A 16,949-nucleotide genomic window follows, 5' to 3' on the forward strand; every position below is an offset into this window, starting at 1 on the left:
TTTCCATTTCCATTGCACTCACCATATGGAGCGTCCATCTTTCATGGTCCAATTCTCAGTACGACAAAGCATAATTGGTCTGTAGAACTTGACTTTATAGATATCTCCCAGGAGGTTAAAGTCACTGTACATTAGATCCTTTTCAAACAATCCATCTCTATTAATAATTAAATATAAACACCACAGAGTTTGATTTCTCTCCACCATCATCAACTCGGCAATGTCATCAATGAGTTACCATGTACCAAAAACATGATCGACTCATACTATAACATCAAGGAATAGCATATACAAGATACACCATCTTGGATGTCTTCAAAGCTCATTCATGATAAGAAAAAATTGTGAATCTTAAAGTAAAGAATACAAGGAAACCCTAAAACTCAGAAACTACTACTAAAAAGAACTATGAATGCAGCTCAAGCGCTTTCAGTTCTTTCAAAGTAGACATGAAGACAAAAAAAAAAAGGAACTACAGTGTTTCAGTATCACCTTGTCGACTAATCACGAATAATTATGCTTTCATAAAAATACATATCACAAGCTGAGTAAAATTTAGCCAAACTAAAAATCGTGAGTTCAATTGTGATGGAGATTATATCAAAACCAAATCATTAATTCAAACACAAGGTCATTTCTGACATCATTTCACAGCTAAATTAAGTAGAGTATTGAATAATATCCAAAGACCATAAAAACAATCGGTCTGAGGAACTAACAATTGGTCTGAGGAACTATCTTCAAAACGTGAACTAGAAAAACTAGTTAACTAGTGGTTTACGTTTTAAGATTTTAAAAAAAAAATCCTGAAATCTAAAATCAAATGCAGCCCAGACAACAAATTAGAGCCAAAAAACAACAAATATAATAGAAGAAACATGAAATGCCCAAAAATTTGGCATCAAGAACATGTATTTATCAACTTCCCAAGGAAAAGAAGCTCTCATTGTAAAGCCTCAGCCAAGTCCATTCTCCAGAAATCAGATGGTCCATTCTTTTGACGCACTTGTTCTCCACATCATAACAGTCAAGACTCTCTTGCTTTGCATCCATCAATATTTTCCCATCCCGGAATTCTAATGGAATAATGAACTTGAGCATATCATTGCTATATCCATTTAAATCAATACTATATTCCCGAACCCACTTCTGATTGTTATAATCTTTCATCACCCATATATCCATGGTAAAAGGTCGAGTTGCATTGTCCACTAAGCACAGATTCCCCCCTAATTCCACCAAGGACCACAGTCCATGCGGATCAAAACAACCCTCAGGTGGTAAAACAGTTCCAAACTCCTCCTTCTCAAGATCAAATGAAATTATAGCATCATCACTCGGATGAGTATAGACATCCCAAAACATCCAATAGAACACATTGTTCACCAAAACACCCCACCCCCGAACCGTGAAGGGGCAATTGGCCTCCACCATCTTCCACTTGCATTCCTTCCCGTCGCTCAACCTCAACACCTCACACCCTATGTAATTATCCACATGCATATCCAAGCTCTTATCAAACAAATGCACCAAAACATACTCATCCCTCTGCTTCAGGTACCCCATCCCGGCATTCACCTCCCCGGAGGTACAACAACTAGCCTCCGGCAATTTCACCATTTCTTGGGTACTAGGATTGCAAACATAAAACCCATTTTCACTCACAAAGCAAATTATATCCCACTTGGAAGGCAACATCTCAATGCACTCAGCATCATCATTCAAATACAAAGAGAAATCAAGATTCTTAGAAGACCCATCAAAATTTAAAGAACAGACATCAATTCTTGTGCATTTCTTCTTGTGAGCTTCTTGTAAAACCGGTGTCTTTTTGAGTAAGAGCAGATTAGGGTTGTTTAAAGAAAAGGTTCTGTGCGTGGAAACAAAGTATGGGTCGGTGATTGTTTCAAGCCATTGCCTCGAAACGCACTTGAACTTACCCAAAGATTTTACTGGGAGCCTCGAGAGTATGCTCGTGATCAGATCTGAGGGAAACAGGGGGCCCATCATAGCAAAAGCATCCTCGGAAACGGCATCGTTTTGGTAGGGTGATGGCGGTGGAGACAATGAAAGTGGTGGTGATGGGGTCACGGTAGATGGCTTTTTCTTCAGCATTTTTTCCAGTTTGTTAGTTTCAGATAGAGAGAACGGTTAGAGAGAGAAACTTGGAGCATTGAGAAATTGGGGGAGTGACCAGATTGCCGACCCGTTGGTGTTTTTGCTTTACTTGATTCCTGACTCCGAACATTAGGTATGGGTACAGGTTCAAGAAAGGGAAACGCGTTTTCTTTAATTTTTTCATTTTTTATTTTTATTTTTTATTTTTAGGTTAAGCCCCGTTTGTTTCTTATTTTTTGAAAAATAAGAATAAAAAATATAATCGTTACAGGCCCCACATAAGAGATATAAATTCAAATTTGGTGACTTGATATGGTAAATAACGGTCATATTTTTTATTTTAATGAAAAAAGAATGGGAATCAAACAGAGACTAAATTGCAAATATCATCGCTAACGTTTTCCCAAAGTTGCAACTATCCTAAACACTTTTTCCTCGAACAGTGTTGGGTGTACAAACCCTTTACAGGGGGTCTTAGATAGGGTAAGGCTGAGATTTTATTTTTTTTTTCATTTTTATTGCATTGGGGCTTGCATGAGGCCAATCCCATGTGAGGAGTCAGTAAGACCCTGTGAAAAAAGCCTTGTACTCATGGCTTTGTCCTTTTTCCTCTAGTTTTTGTCTACAATCTTTGATGAATTAACAAATTTGATCTTTTTTTTAATAGTTTCCATCCAAAAATCTATTAAATTTGAAGAAAAAAGATCTTAACACAACAAAAATCAAAGAAAGGCAAAATGAAAAGAAAATACAAAATATAAGCAAAAAAGTGAAAATAAGAGAAAAGACAAATTAAAAAACCCCATCGCCACTTCCCTACATCTGGACGGAGAAAATGGTGGCAGATGACTGCCAGACTTGACCATTTTGGAAAAATGGCCTTTGACCCGAAAAATTGCTATTAAATTAAAAAAAAATGAAAATGTAAACAATACCCAAAGAGTCGAAAATACCCCCAAATAAAGAGAAGGGAAGAGGAAAGAAAGAGAAAACTAAGGAAGAAAAAGAAAAATCTCATCATCGACGTCACCTATGGACCGCTCAGACCGGACCCACTTCGACCATTGCCGGAGATCGTCATTTCTCAAAGATTAGATTTGTTTCTTTGAAATTTACTCATCATTGAGGTCTAGCACATGTGGGAATTTGAATATTTGAGTTTAATACATAAAAATTTGAATATTTAAGATTTATGAGTTTAATGCAAATTTTTATAGTTAAAATAAAAGGAAAAGTCAAATTTGAGGTTGAATTGATTAAGAAAAATGAAAAAAATGGAACGGAGCTCGCCGTAAATGGAGTTTTCAGACGAATCAGACGGCGACGTCGATCCATACGGCCCAGAGCCGTCTGGGCCTTCTGGATCTAGGCTACCCAGACAGTTGGGCCATCTGGATTATTGTGCCATCCTTTTTTTATTGAATTTAATTATTTATAAATATTTCATGAATTATGTAAATTGTTTATTTAAGTAAAATAATTAATTTTTTTTAATTTCATTTCATTTAAAATATAAATAATGAAATAAATATAATAAACAATTGAATATTCAATAAACAATTAAAATAAATGAGAAATTAATATAAATAATTAAATGAAGTGAATAAATATGAAATAAACAACTAAAATAATTAATTAAATATTAAACAAACAATATACATAACCAATTAAAATAATTAATGAGATATTTAAATAAAAAAATTAAATTAAATATTTAATAAATATTTTAAAAAATCAATATTTAATTTAATTGTTTATTTAAATACTTAAGTAATTAATTTAATTGTTTATGTATATTATTTTTTTAGTATATAATTATTTATTTTATACTTTATTTGACTATTTAAATATTTCATGAATTGTGTTAATTATTTATGTATATTGTTTATTTAAATAAATAATAAATAACTAATTGAAATAATAAACTAATTGAAATAATAAACTAATTGAAATAATAAACTAATTGAAATAAATTCAATAAACAAGTAACTTAAATATTAATTAGGCAATAAGAATAATTAATTAACTAAATAACAAATAAATAAAATAAAATAAAAAATAGTTTAAATAATTAATTAAATATTAAATAAACAATTCAAATAAATAATTGAAATAAATAATTAACATTTAAGTATTAAATAAATAATTTAAATGAACCATGAATATAAATAATAAAAATAAGTAATTAAATATTAAATAAAAATCCAAAAAACCATTGAAATAAATAATTAGCATTTAAATATTAAATAAATAATTTAAATGAACAATAAATATAAAAAATAAAAAAAGTAATTTAAAAGTTATTAAATATTTAAATAAACAATTGAAATAAATATTTAACATTTAAGTATTAAATAAATAATTTAAATGAATCATAAATATAAATAATCGAAAAAGGTAATTAAGTATTAAATAAACAATTGAAATAAATAATTAACATTTAAAACAAACAATTAAACATTCAATTAACAATTAAAATAAATATTAAACATCTAAACAATTAAAATAAATAATTTAAATACACATTTAAATATTGAATAAATAATTTAAATAAATAATTAACAATTAAATATTCAATAAACAGTTTAAATAAGTAAATAAATAATTCAAATAAATAATTAACAATTAAATATTCAATAAACAATTTAAATAAGTAAATAAACAATTTAATTTTCAAATATTATGCTTTATCCATTGTCTCTTACACAAGGTCCAAATATTTTAAATTTTACAAGATGAATTACCAGTTGGACGCCGCCATGAAACAGATTCCCGACAAAGTTACGTCGAACTATAACTTTGCTAGCTTCGCATTAGTTTTAAATTTGTTGGATGAAGAGCACACAGACCTGTTACGCCGATCTTGCTTATGACAGTAACTCTGGTACAGTTAGAAGACGCATTCAAAGAATGCGATAATATGTCTGACAAGTTGAAGTTGGGGATAGTGTTTATACTAGAGAGCATACTGAGGTGTCATCACAAGAAGATGTCGATCGACGTCTTTCATTTGGAGGTTGTTGATGACATTGACACATACATACAACTATCTATGGAGACAAAGCTAACAATTATCAGCTCTCCTCGACGATCCTGAGGTACGTATTATTCATTTGTAATTTATGTTGTACGTCATTTCGAAATCTCGATGCATGGCCATTAACTTGCTGAAATGTTAATATGTCAGCTTGAAGTGCTCGCTGAGCTGACATCGTTGATCGAGGAGGAGGGTCAGAGTCATATTCGAGGAGATAATCCGATCCGAAATTGAAAAAATTAGAAAAAATAAAGATTTTATTTATTTTTTCTTTGAAAATCATAGCCTCAACAAGATTTAATTATTTATTTATTTTAAAAATATTTGAACTATCTTGATGGGCTCACTTATTATATTAGAAGGCCAAAATCCTTTTTCTTTTTTTTTTTATATGCTCCTCTAACTCCTTTTTAAAGGAGACTCATTTTGAAATGTTTTAGTGATATCATATCGGATTGACCTATATCCATATTTGATTCATTTAATTAAAGGATTATCGGATTCGAATCTCGATTGGGTTATCGGATTAAAATCCTAAATCCATCTCCCATTAATTTCATCGGATTCGGATCAAAATCCAATCTATTGATTCATTTAGTTAACGAATTATCGAATTTGAATCTCGATTGAATTATCGGATTGAGACCCTAAATCCATCTCCCATTAATTTCATCGGATTCAGATCAAAATCCAATCCATTGACAGTTCTAATTGAAGTACATTGAAATTTTAGCATCGGATGTGGCGTAGAGCTGATAAACCAAACACACATTAAAATGTAAGCGTTCTTTTATGTATATTGTGATCCGTAGTTGTAATAATTTAAAATGTAAGCATTTTTTAAAACGTTTGTAATACTTTAGTTCTTATGTATAATAAATAACTAATTACTCTTAATTATATATATAACACACTATAAATAAAGAAAATTGAGAAAATCGGTAACATACTATAAATAGAGAGTACATACGATTTAAGTAGATATTACATATTCGTTGGGTCAATTTTCATATAATCAATAACACACTATAAATAGAGAAAATTGAGGAAATCAATAACATACTATAAATAGATAGTACATACGATGTAAATAGATATCACACATCCGTTGGATAGAGAATAACACACTATAATCGGGAACTTCCCACTCGACTTTATTTGGTAGAGGAAATATAGTTTCAACATTCTTAAATAATGTTCGATGTATTGAAAATGTGACCATGCCTAAAGTTCGGCTCCCATCTCGATTATATATTCTCATACACCGTGTGATTTATGTTCTAATTAAATATTAAATAAATAATATAAATAACCAATCAAGATAATTAATTAATGAGATATTTAAAGAATAAATTAAATTAAATATTAATTTTCTATTCGAATAAGTGATTAATTAAATGAAGTAATGAAATATTAAATAAACAATATACATAACAAATTAAGATAATTAATTAATGAAATATTTAAAGAAGAAATTTAATTAAATATTAATTTTGTTATTTGAGTAAGCGTTTAAAATAAATAATTAAATATACATAACCAATTAAGGTAATTAATAAAAAAATATTTAAACGAGAAATCAAATTAAACATTGGATAATTCTACATGTACTAATTCATAAGAATGTCCATAACATACATATGGAATTCCATGAGTGGAGGATCGAAAAAACTATTTTTTAACTTTCCAGTAATGTTGTACCACTTGTACATTATGATATAATGTTTTTATTTAAATAAGTAATTAAAATAAAGTAATTAAATATTAATTACTAATAATATACATAAACAATTTAGATAATTAATTACTGAAATATCTAAATAAGAAATTAAATTAAATATTAATTTTTTTAATTAAGTGATTAAATAAATAAATAAACAAAGTAGTTAAATATTAAATAAAGAATATACATAATTAATTAATAAAATATTTAAATAAGAAATAAAATAAATATTAAATTTTTATTTAAATAAGTGATTAAATAAATAATTAAATAAAGTAATTAAATATTAAATGAACAATATACATAACCAATTAAAGTAATTAATAAAGAAATATTAAATGAAAAACAAAATTAAATATTTTTTTTGAGTAAGTGTTTAAAATAAATACTTAAATATGTACCAAGTAAGATAATTAATTAATGAAATATTTAAAAGAGAAAACAAATTAAATATAAATTTTTTTATTTGAGTAAGTGTTTAAAATAAATAATTTACTAAATATACATATATCAATTAAGATAATTAGTTAATGAAATATTTAAATGAGAAATCAAATTAAACATTAATTTTTTTATTTAAACAAGTGATTAAATAAATAATTCAATATTAAATAAATAATATACATAACCGATTAAAATGATTAATTAATGAAATATTTAAACAAGAAAGTAGATTAAATATTAATTTATTTATTTGAGTAAGTGTTTAAAATAAATAATTAAATATAAAGTAAAAAGTGTTTCGTTTTTTAATTTGTAACTTAAGGGTATTTTTGTCTTTTTAAATAAAATTCTATCTTTTTAATTGTATAAACTATTTAAGGATATTTTTGTCTGTTATTCAACAAAAGACTATTTTGAAGACTAGCAAAATTTTTTGGTCAAAGTGGAAAAATGGTATTTTGACTTGCCCAATCTTAAAAGTACCCCCATCTGGAAGAAACCAAGGGGGTTCCCTCTGGTTTACGCCATTGCCAATGAAAATTGAGGAAAATTAGGAAGAAACAAGTTAATGTGAAGAGAGGGGAAAAAATCCAAGGAGACTTTCGTATATGGACCTCTTCATCGTCGGTGGAAGCGAAACGTCAAAACTCTCCTTACCCTATCAGTGAGAAGGAATAAAAATCTAAAGGTTTTTCTCCTCAAGTGGTAGGGAAGAAATTTGAGGAAAACTTCTTGACTTTTATCGATTACGTGTGAAGATAGGGGCAAGTTAGGAGGTGACTTTTTCTTTCTTTTGCTTATAATATACAATAAAGTCATGAGTACAAGAAAGTTTTAACACAATTTGTATTGACGCTGATGTGGCAAAATATGATTAAACTGTTTTTTCTTCCTTTTTTTCATCTTCCATTATGTTTTCTTTATATTTTTCCTTTTTCATTGTTCTTTGTGTTTTTTTTTTTTTAATTTTGGTTTTTTATTTTAATTTATTAAAATTAAAGGGCAACATTATCATTTCTCACAAATTTAACATATTTTTGGATGGAAATTATCAAAATGGACTAAATTTGTTAATTCATGAAAGCCTAAGGACCAAAACTGAGTGGGACAAAGATTGCAACTTTTAGTATTGTTAGGAATAGGAATGAAATATGCAATTTACCCCAAAAAAAAATTATTTTTCATAATGTTTTCTAATGAACATGCTATATAGTATGCCACGTTTGGTTCAGTTAAAAAATCGAATTAAAATTCTAGTTAAAGTTAAGAATAAATTTTAATAACATATTTCATACGATTCACAATTTTTCAATCCCAAATTTCACCAATTTTTATCAAAATCTATTAAACATATGATTTTTATCTAAATCAAACAGGTGTTGTTTCACAACCTTAAAAATATCGAATATTAACATGAGAAAGTTACCTAGTTCCCTACATTTAAGTTTCAAGTTCAAAATTAGGTGATAATAAATTTTTATTAAAAATTAGTATCAATAAACCCTCATCCACCACAACTACCCATGCCCCATCCCATTACAACAATCCAACCGATACCCGCTAGCAGTCTAGCTCCCAATTTAATTGTTACGAGGCACAAGACAAATAATACATACACCTCCATCCCATCATCACGACTCACGCCATATTCACTATCTCCCAAATCTCTATCTATACATATACATGTGCATGGACAAAATTATATACAACCATATTTCGTAACATTTTTCCCCATATTCTTTGCTTTAAAATTTTCTCGTGTATAATTAAATTTAAGCCAACCCAACATCGAAATCTCCACTTCCAGGTATCCAAATGGTAATTGATTTGTGATTTCTTCCAGGCATCCAAATGGTAATTGATTTGTGAGTTCAATTTTGGCAGACTTTATCGAGGACCAAATTGTTGATTCCAACTTCATATTGATCTAATGCGAGGAGATCGATGGCTAGCTGTGGAGGTCCCTTTAGATGAAGATATGGAGGTCGTTGATGGTGGCATTGATCCGATGGAATGTTTTCATGGACCACCTCTCTATCTCTTCTTCTTATATAGTAAATGGAGAGGGGGGAAAATAAGGGCGTTGCTTATTTGAATAAGGTGGAGCTGGAGGTGGAGGGTGGTTGTGGTGGTTGTTGTGAAGTTGAGATGATGATGGTCATTTTTGGTGGTGCCAACCGGGGAATATTTTACGTTTGAAATTTTTTCACAAATTTGTTATTTTTGAAACCTTTTGTATTTTCATAATCTCATTTCATTATTCAACCATAATTCTTAGTATTATCAACTATCAAACATTAAGTATGTATCGTACCCAAGCTCTAATATAATTCTATTAATAGAACTGTAGACATTTTTCTTTGTTTTATATTTAAATTGTGGGTAAACATCTCGTTTTCCTTATAATTCAACTTCAAACATTGCTCTTAACAAATAGGTGTATTTTACTTGAAGGTTGTCAGGTTATGATTTTCTAAAGCCAAGAAAGTGCTTTTTTGACTTTTTTTTTTTTGCAATGTGGATCCCACACAAGACACAACCAGTCAATCAAAGTGGCTATCAATGGAAAGAATTTTGTTGCCAATGGTAATAATTTGACTGAAAATTTCTCCCAGACAAGCGCTTGGGCTTAAGCCCTGTAATTGTTTCACAGTTGGCATCCTCCCACTAGTCACTTGAGCCACAATCTATATTGAGGAAATTTCATCCAACGCAATTAAATAGAAACATATTCAAATTTTACATTTCAAATTATTTTATTCTAAAGTATTATAAATTCTCCAGTAGAATGAAAAACCAATAAACTCCCTTACTCTTCAAAGTTAATTAATGTACAAGCTAACATCACTCCACCAAACAAGCCTTACTAAAATTTGTTGCCTCATCAAGTATATCTTCTCCTTCTAAATTTAGCTGTGAAGCTTCATATTATTGCATCGATCCTTGTACATCTTGTCTTAGGTTTCCTTTGAACTTTCCATCCATGCCCTTGAAGTTGTTAAAAGACATATGTAATCTAGCTATTAACAGTGTTGGCATAAAAAATCAATGAACTCTTCAAATGTGGGAGAATCTCTAAATATTGAAAGAGCACTAGTGTATTGTGTATACGTAAAATAAATTGTGCAATAGACATCTTTTGGACAACCCTAGTGTCATCCTAAAAGATGGCAACTTGCAGTTCATGGCTTGAAGCCACAGGATTTCGAGATTTTCACTTATTTAGCCCTTGTTTGATCCCCATTCTTTGAAGAAAATGAATTCTTCAACGTTGTTTTGACCTAATTTTAACCACACATTTTTCAATAAAATAATATTACACGCAAATTCAAAACGTTTCATTATTTTTCAACCACACATTTCCCATTAATACATTATTCAAAAATTCATTTTTCCCATCAAAATGGGACTCAAACAAGGGCTTAGATGCGTGACAGATTTTCGCTTAATCCAACACTGGTAAGAGATCATAGAAATTTATTTATATTCTGTTTAATTAAGTAGGGGGTATAAAATAGTAGTCCAACCTACAGGTACTTAGTATCCTTCTCATCTCAATAATCTGATCCAAAAACACAAGTGTTGGTTGTTATATAATATAGTCGAAGAATTGTTTCAGTCTCCTCTCGAAAATGGTAGTCAATTCCTACCCTTTGGATGGAATCAACTAAGATTAAACTTTATGTTGGATCACCTTCTTTCAATTCCAACAACATTTCTGTGATCAAGTTCGCAGAATGTGTCACAGACCGGAAGATTGATGTCATGGCAGAAAACTTTGATACGATCAACTCAAGGTCACAGTACTTGACTGCACAACTATTCAAGCAAGGGGTGCGAGAAGTAGATAGAAGGTTATGAGATGGACTTCGACCTGGTCCCACGGAGTGTGAGGAGGGATAGAAAGATGAAGGGATTGATTAATAAATAACTTTTCTTGTGCGTAGTCATCTATAGCGTAGTAATCAGGGTCGAACAAATGTTTTTGAACTTATGCACTTTAGTGGTTTAGGGTTTTGTATGATATGGATCACGGATTGACCCATTTTGTCTAGCTGCTATGAAAATCCACTATTTACAATAATGCTATTTTATTGCTTTACCGGGTTTCATTATCCATTATGTTGTATTTGATGTTGAATTCAATTTTTTGTTGTTCATTTTATCAATCATGATTTTTAGTTGTTAATGTAATATTACCATCCACGATTTCATACATATACGGTGGATCAATGCATCTTTTTTCTTAATTGATCCAATCACTAAAAATGTTGGTGTACGTGTCATAAATCAACACATCGAATAGACCCACCTATAATACAAATCGTTGAACAAACCCTTATGCTCCAATAATTAATTAAGGGAATACGTGTAAACTAAATAGATAACAGTGTGATGCAACCCTAGCCAAATATCAACAAACATATTTACCATTAATGCTATTCAATAAACATACATGAAATCAAATAATAGTTATCAAAGTCTACATGAAATATGTTACATTCCAATATTCATTTTATTGCAAATGTCTGTATAAATATCAATTTCTTGTCCCCGAATGTCTGAATTTCAGCAACACATTCAACACTCGCTTTAGTTAACTCAACGGTATTCTCATCAAAATCCTCATCAACTGGTGACTGGTTTGTTATCTCTATTGTTGATGCAAAGTTCTGCACTGTTGGAACTGCTATAGTTGGATGCAGAGAAAGATACATTCCCATTACTTCATCTTTAAATATTTCCTCCAATTTTCCCCACACCTTCGTCTCCATCTTTCAACCTACTACAATTAATACCAGGTGTAACTTTCTCTCCACCACCACCCTCATCGTCATTTCCATTTGTTCCTCTCCCTTCATTTCCCTTCCAACCCACACCTGGCTTCCTATGAACTAGAGTGCGCCCAGCTGATATTTCTTCTCCATCGAAGACGGCCTCTCCTTGATTATTCTGAATCAACACCATATATGTACAATTTTCTCGTGTTCAGCTTTTTCAATTAATTGCAACCGTTTCGATTGAGCCTCCACAATTTCAATTACTAACAAGAAAAGGGAAACTATTGGTTATAGTATTTTTGGTTTTGTTTTTGATTAATCTAGTAATCTCAGATTTTATTTTAGTTAAATAGTATAAAATGGAATTTTAAATATTTGTAAGGTATTTATCAGGGGCGGATTCAGGGACGGGCAGACCAGTGCTACAACCCATTCGTCCGCCCCAAATCCACTTTCAAAAAAAAAAAAAAAAAAATTTGTCAAAAATCTTTTTTATGTGTAAATTCTTTTTTTTTTTTCACTGTATTAGCCCGTGTTCATGTCGGAAGCTCGATCCGCCTCTGATATTATTTTTTTTCCCCATCCACAATATGCTGGGCTTTAAAAGTTATGGGCTCATTAGTCCAACATGGCTCACTTTCAAAACCTGAACAAAGGACAAAATCAACCCAAGCCCCATATGGAACTATGTCCCTGGTTAGACTCCATTAAAATTTGTGAAAATTACTTGGAGACGGACTTTTTAAGATTCTACTTGATAAATAAGATTTTAAATTTCATCTTTCAGATTTTAGGTGATAACTAATTATTTAATATTTATTAAATATGTAATATATTAAAAGTTGATCAAAATTAAATACAACATTCTCTCTCTCTCTCTCTCTCTCCCCCCTTTCCTCCCTTCCGCGCAATCGACATTTTCTCTATTGGCAGCACAGTCATGCACCATCGCCATGAAAAGCAACTATATCGCCACATAAAGTGGCCTGTACAGTCGCTACTGCCCTTACTTTTACTGGAATCGACAGCGAAAAAACGAGAGTCAAGAACATCAACTGAAGGCTGTTTTGGATGATGTTTGTCCATGGTTGAGGTCATCTAGATGTAGATTAACCACTTATAGTGTTACGTGATCATGGGCATCACCGTGGAGGCCAGATTTTGCATAAATTTCGTTCGGTTCTTGGTGGCTAATTTTGGTTAGAATGCTATTTTGGTTGAGGTCGTCTAGGTGTGGATTAACCACCTGTAATGGTGCACGATCATGGGCATCATCGTGGAGGCTGGATTTTGCACAAATTCCTTTTTGTTCTTGTTGGTTTGATTGTTTGCTAGATTATTTTGTTGTTTGGTCGTTGGTGATTTGCTTTAGTCACTAGCGGTTTGCATTTTATTTTTTTACAGCTTTTCAAATGGTGGTTGTGGTGGTGTGATAGTGGTGTAGTTTTGGTGGATGATGTAGTTGTTAGTAGTTTTATGATTCGATGGTGCTGGATTTGAGTTAAATTGGGGTAATATGAAGAGGGTTTGTGACTAAGGTTAGAGATTCATTATGCTTTAATCACAAATAAATTTTCACAAGTCACATATCAAAGAGGGTTGGGTTGGACTGGATTATAGTTGTATAAAGAGGCTTCGTGACCAATTATTTAGGTCATTGGTGTCGATGGTGTTGATAGGTCACATGTCATTGCCCATCGGTTATGAATCAAAATTAACTGATCACGAATCATGTGTCACTTGTCTTTGTACATTGATAACATATAACGAATTCAAGTTCACGTGTCAAAATTTATATATTACAGGTCACGAGAGATAGTTCACAAGTCGCATGTGATATTGTATGGGTAAGATTAACGTCCACAAGTCAAAGATTCAAAAATATTGGTCATGGACCATTGGATCAATGTTATATATAACAGTTACAGGTCATATGTCACATGTCAAAGTACACAAGTTACAGACCAAAAATTCAAGATAATTGGTCACATGCCATTGATTTTTCCGATTTCAATTTTTTTTTTCTCATTCTTGTATAATTTTTTATTTAATTAATAGACTTTAACTACCACCTAAGTTTTAAAAATGTAAACTTGTCTTCCTAAAATTGAATTGTGCTAAACTTAAGACCTAACATATGAATTCTTTCCTTTAAATTTTTAATGTATTCTCCTCTTTTTCTTTTAAATCGCACATTTTTCAATAAAATCATATTACATGTAAACCTGAATTTTTTTAACCACATTTTCTTAAAAAAAAAAAATCATTATTCGTAAATACATTTTTTTTACTAAAAATTAATTTTAGTATAGCCTAAACAAGGGCTATAACTGCAATATGCTACACCTTCAGGGATGAAACAAATACAAGATAGAAATGGAAAAATTACCTCAACCCCCAGATTCTAAAATTAAATTTCATAAATCAAGTGCATAAAATTTTTTTTTTTTTTCAATCAGCTATATTTATTTATGCTCCAACACTCCAAGCCACCTCACCTCACCGAATAAAGTTATTTGCAGTGGTTTACTATTACAATTGTGTGACAATGAGCGACTGCAAATAGCATTATTCTTACCTCAACTACTGCGGAANGAACTCTTCAAATGTGGGAGAATCTCTAAATATTGAAAGAGCACTAGTGTATTGTGTATACGTAAAATAAATTGTGCAATAGACATCTTTTGGACAACCCTAGTGTCATCCTAAAAGATGGCAACTTGCAGTTCATGGCTTGAAGCCACAGGATTTCGAGATTTTCACTTATTTAGCCCTTGTTTGATCCCCATTCTTTGAAGAAAATGAATTCTGCAACGTTGTTTTGACCTAATTTTAACCATACATTTTTCAATAAAATAATATTACACGCAAATTCAAAACGTTTCATTATTTTTCAACCACACATTTTCCATTAATACATTATTCAAAAATTCATTTTTTCCATCAAAATGGGACTCAAACAAGGGCTTAGATGCGTGACAGATTTTCGCTTAATCCAACACTGGTAAGAGATCATAGAAATTTATTTATATTCTGTTTAATTAAGTAGGGGGTATAAAATAGTAGTCCAACCTACAGGTACTTAGTATCCTTCTCATCTCAATAATCTGATCCAAAAACACAAGTGTTGGTTGTTATATAATATAGTCGAAGAATTGTTTCAGTCTCCTCTCGAAAATGGTAGTCAATTCCTACCCTTTGGATGGAATCAACTAAGATTAAACTTTATGTTGGATCACCTTCTTTCAATTCCAACAACATTTCTGTGATCAAGTTCGCAGAATGTATCACACACTGGAAGATTGATGTGATGGCAGAAAACTTTGATACGATCAACTCAAGGTCAAACTTGGCTGCAAACTATTCAAGCAAGGGTTGCGAGAAGCAGACAGAAGGTTATGAGATGGACTTCGATCTGGTCCCACGGAGTGTGAGGAGGGATAGGAAGATGAAGGGATTGATTAATAAATGACAGACGGTTTTAACTTTTCTTGTGCGTAGTCATCTATAGCGTAGTAATCAGGGTCGAACAAATGTTTTTGAACTTATGCACTTTAGTGGTTTAGGGTTTTGTATGATATGGATCACGGATTGACCCATTTTGTCTAGCTGCTATGAAAATCCACTATTTACAATAATGCTATTTTATTGCTTTACCAGGTTTCATTATCCATTATGTTGTATTTGACGTTGAATTCAATTTTTTGTTGTTCATTTTATCAATCATAATTTTTAGTTGTTAATGTAATATTACCATCCACGATTTCATACATATACGGTGGATCAATGCATCTTTTTTCTTAATTGATCCAATCACTAAAAATGTTGGTGTACGTGTCATAAATCAACACATCGAATAGACCCACCTATAATACAAATCGTTGAACAAACCCTTATGCTCCAATAATTAATTAAGGGAATACGTGTAAACTAAATAGATAACAGTGTGATGCAACCCTAGCCAAATATCAACAAACATATTTACCATTAATGCTATTCAATAAACATACATGAAATCAAATAATAGTTATCAAAGTCTACATGAACTATGTTACATTCCAATATTCATTTTATTGCAAATGTCTGTATAAATATCAATTTCTTGTCCCCGAATGTCTGATTTTCAGCAACACATTCAACACTCGCTTTAGTTAACTCAACGGTATTCTCATCAAAATCCTCATCAACTGGTGGCTGGTTTGTTATCTCTATTGTTGATGCAAAGTTCTGCACTGTTGGAACTGCTATAGCTGAATGCATAGGAAGATACATTCCCATTGCTTCATCTTTAAATATTTCCTCCAATTTTCCCCACACCTTCGTCCCCATCTTTCAACCTACTACAATTAATACCAGGTGTAACTTTCTCTCCACCACCACCCTCATCGTCATTTCCATTTGTTCCTCTCCCTTCATTTCCCTTCCAACCCACACCTGGCTTCCTATGAACTAGAGTGCGCCCAGCTGATATTTCTTCTCCATCGAAGACGGCCTCTCCTTGATTATTCTGAATCAACACCATATATGTACAATTTTCTCGTGTTCAGCTTTTTCAATTAATTGCAACCGTTTCGATTGAGCCTCCACAATTTCAATTACTAACAAGAAAAGGGAAACTATTGGTTATAGTATTTTTGGTTTTGTTTTTGATTAATCTAGTAATCTCAGATTTTATTTTAGTTAAATAGTATAAAATGGAATTTTAAATATTTGTAAGGTATTTATCAGGGGCGGATTCAGGGACGGGCAGACCAGTGCTACAACCCATTCGTCCGCCCCAAATCCACTTTCAAAAAAAAAAAAAAAAAAAATTTTTCAAAAATCTTTTTTTTTTGTAAATTTTTTT

At 31.1% G+C, this 16,949-nt stretch overlaps 1 protein-coding gene across 1 annotated transcript; it reads right to left on the reverse strand.

The window, feature by feature from the left end:
- Positions 1–554: 554 nt before the first annotated feature.
- Positions 555–2,238, reverse strand: LOC111366295 (putative F-box protein At1g50870). The gene has a single exon (XM_022987023.1). It carries the CDS (start codon positions 2,113–2,115, stop codon positions 919–921), a length of 1,197 nt encoding a protein of 398 aa, XP_022842791.1. The 5' UTR covers positions 2,116–2,238; the 3' UTR covers positions 555–918.
- Between the last annotated feature and the right edge of the window lie 14,711 nt (positions 2,239–16,949).

The sequence above is a fragment of the Olea europaea genome, chromosome 17, assembly GCF_002742605.1.
Source record: "Olea europaea var. sylvestris chromosome 17, O_europaea_v1, whole genome shotgun sequence".
Taxonomy (NCBI): domain Eukaryota; kingdom Viridiplantae; phylum Streptophyta; class Magnoliopsida; order Lamiales; family Oleaceae; genus Olea; species Olea europaea.

Coding starts and splice junctions, on each gene's coding strand:
- LOC111366295 (XM_022987023.1), bottom strand. CDS start 2,115: ATGCTGAAGAAAAAGCCATCTACCGTGACCCCATCACCACCACTTTCA.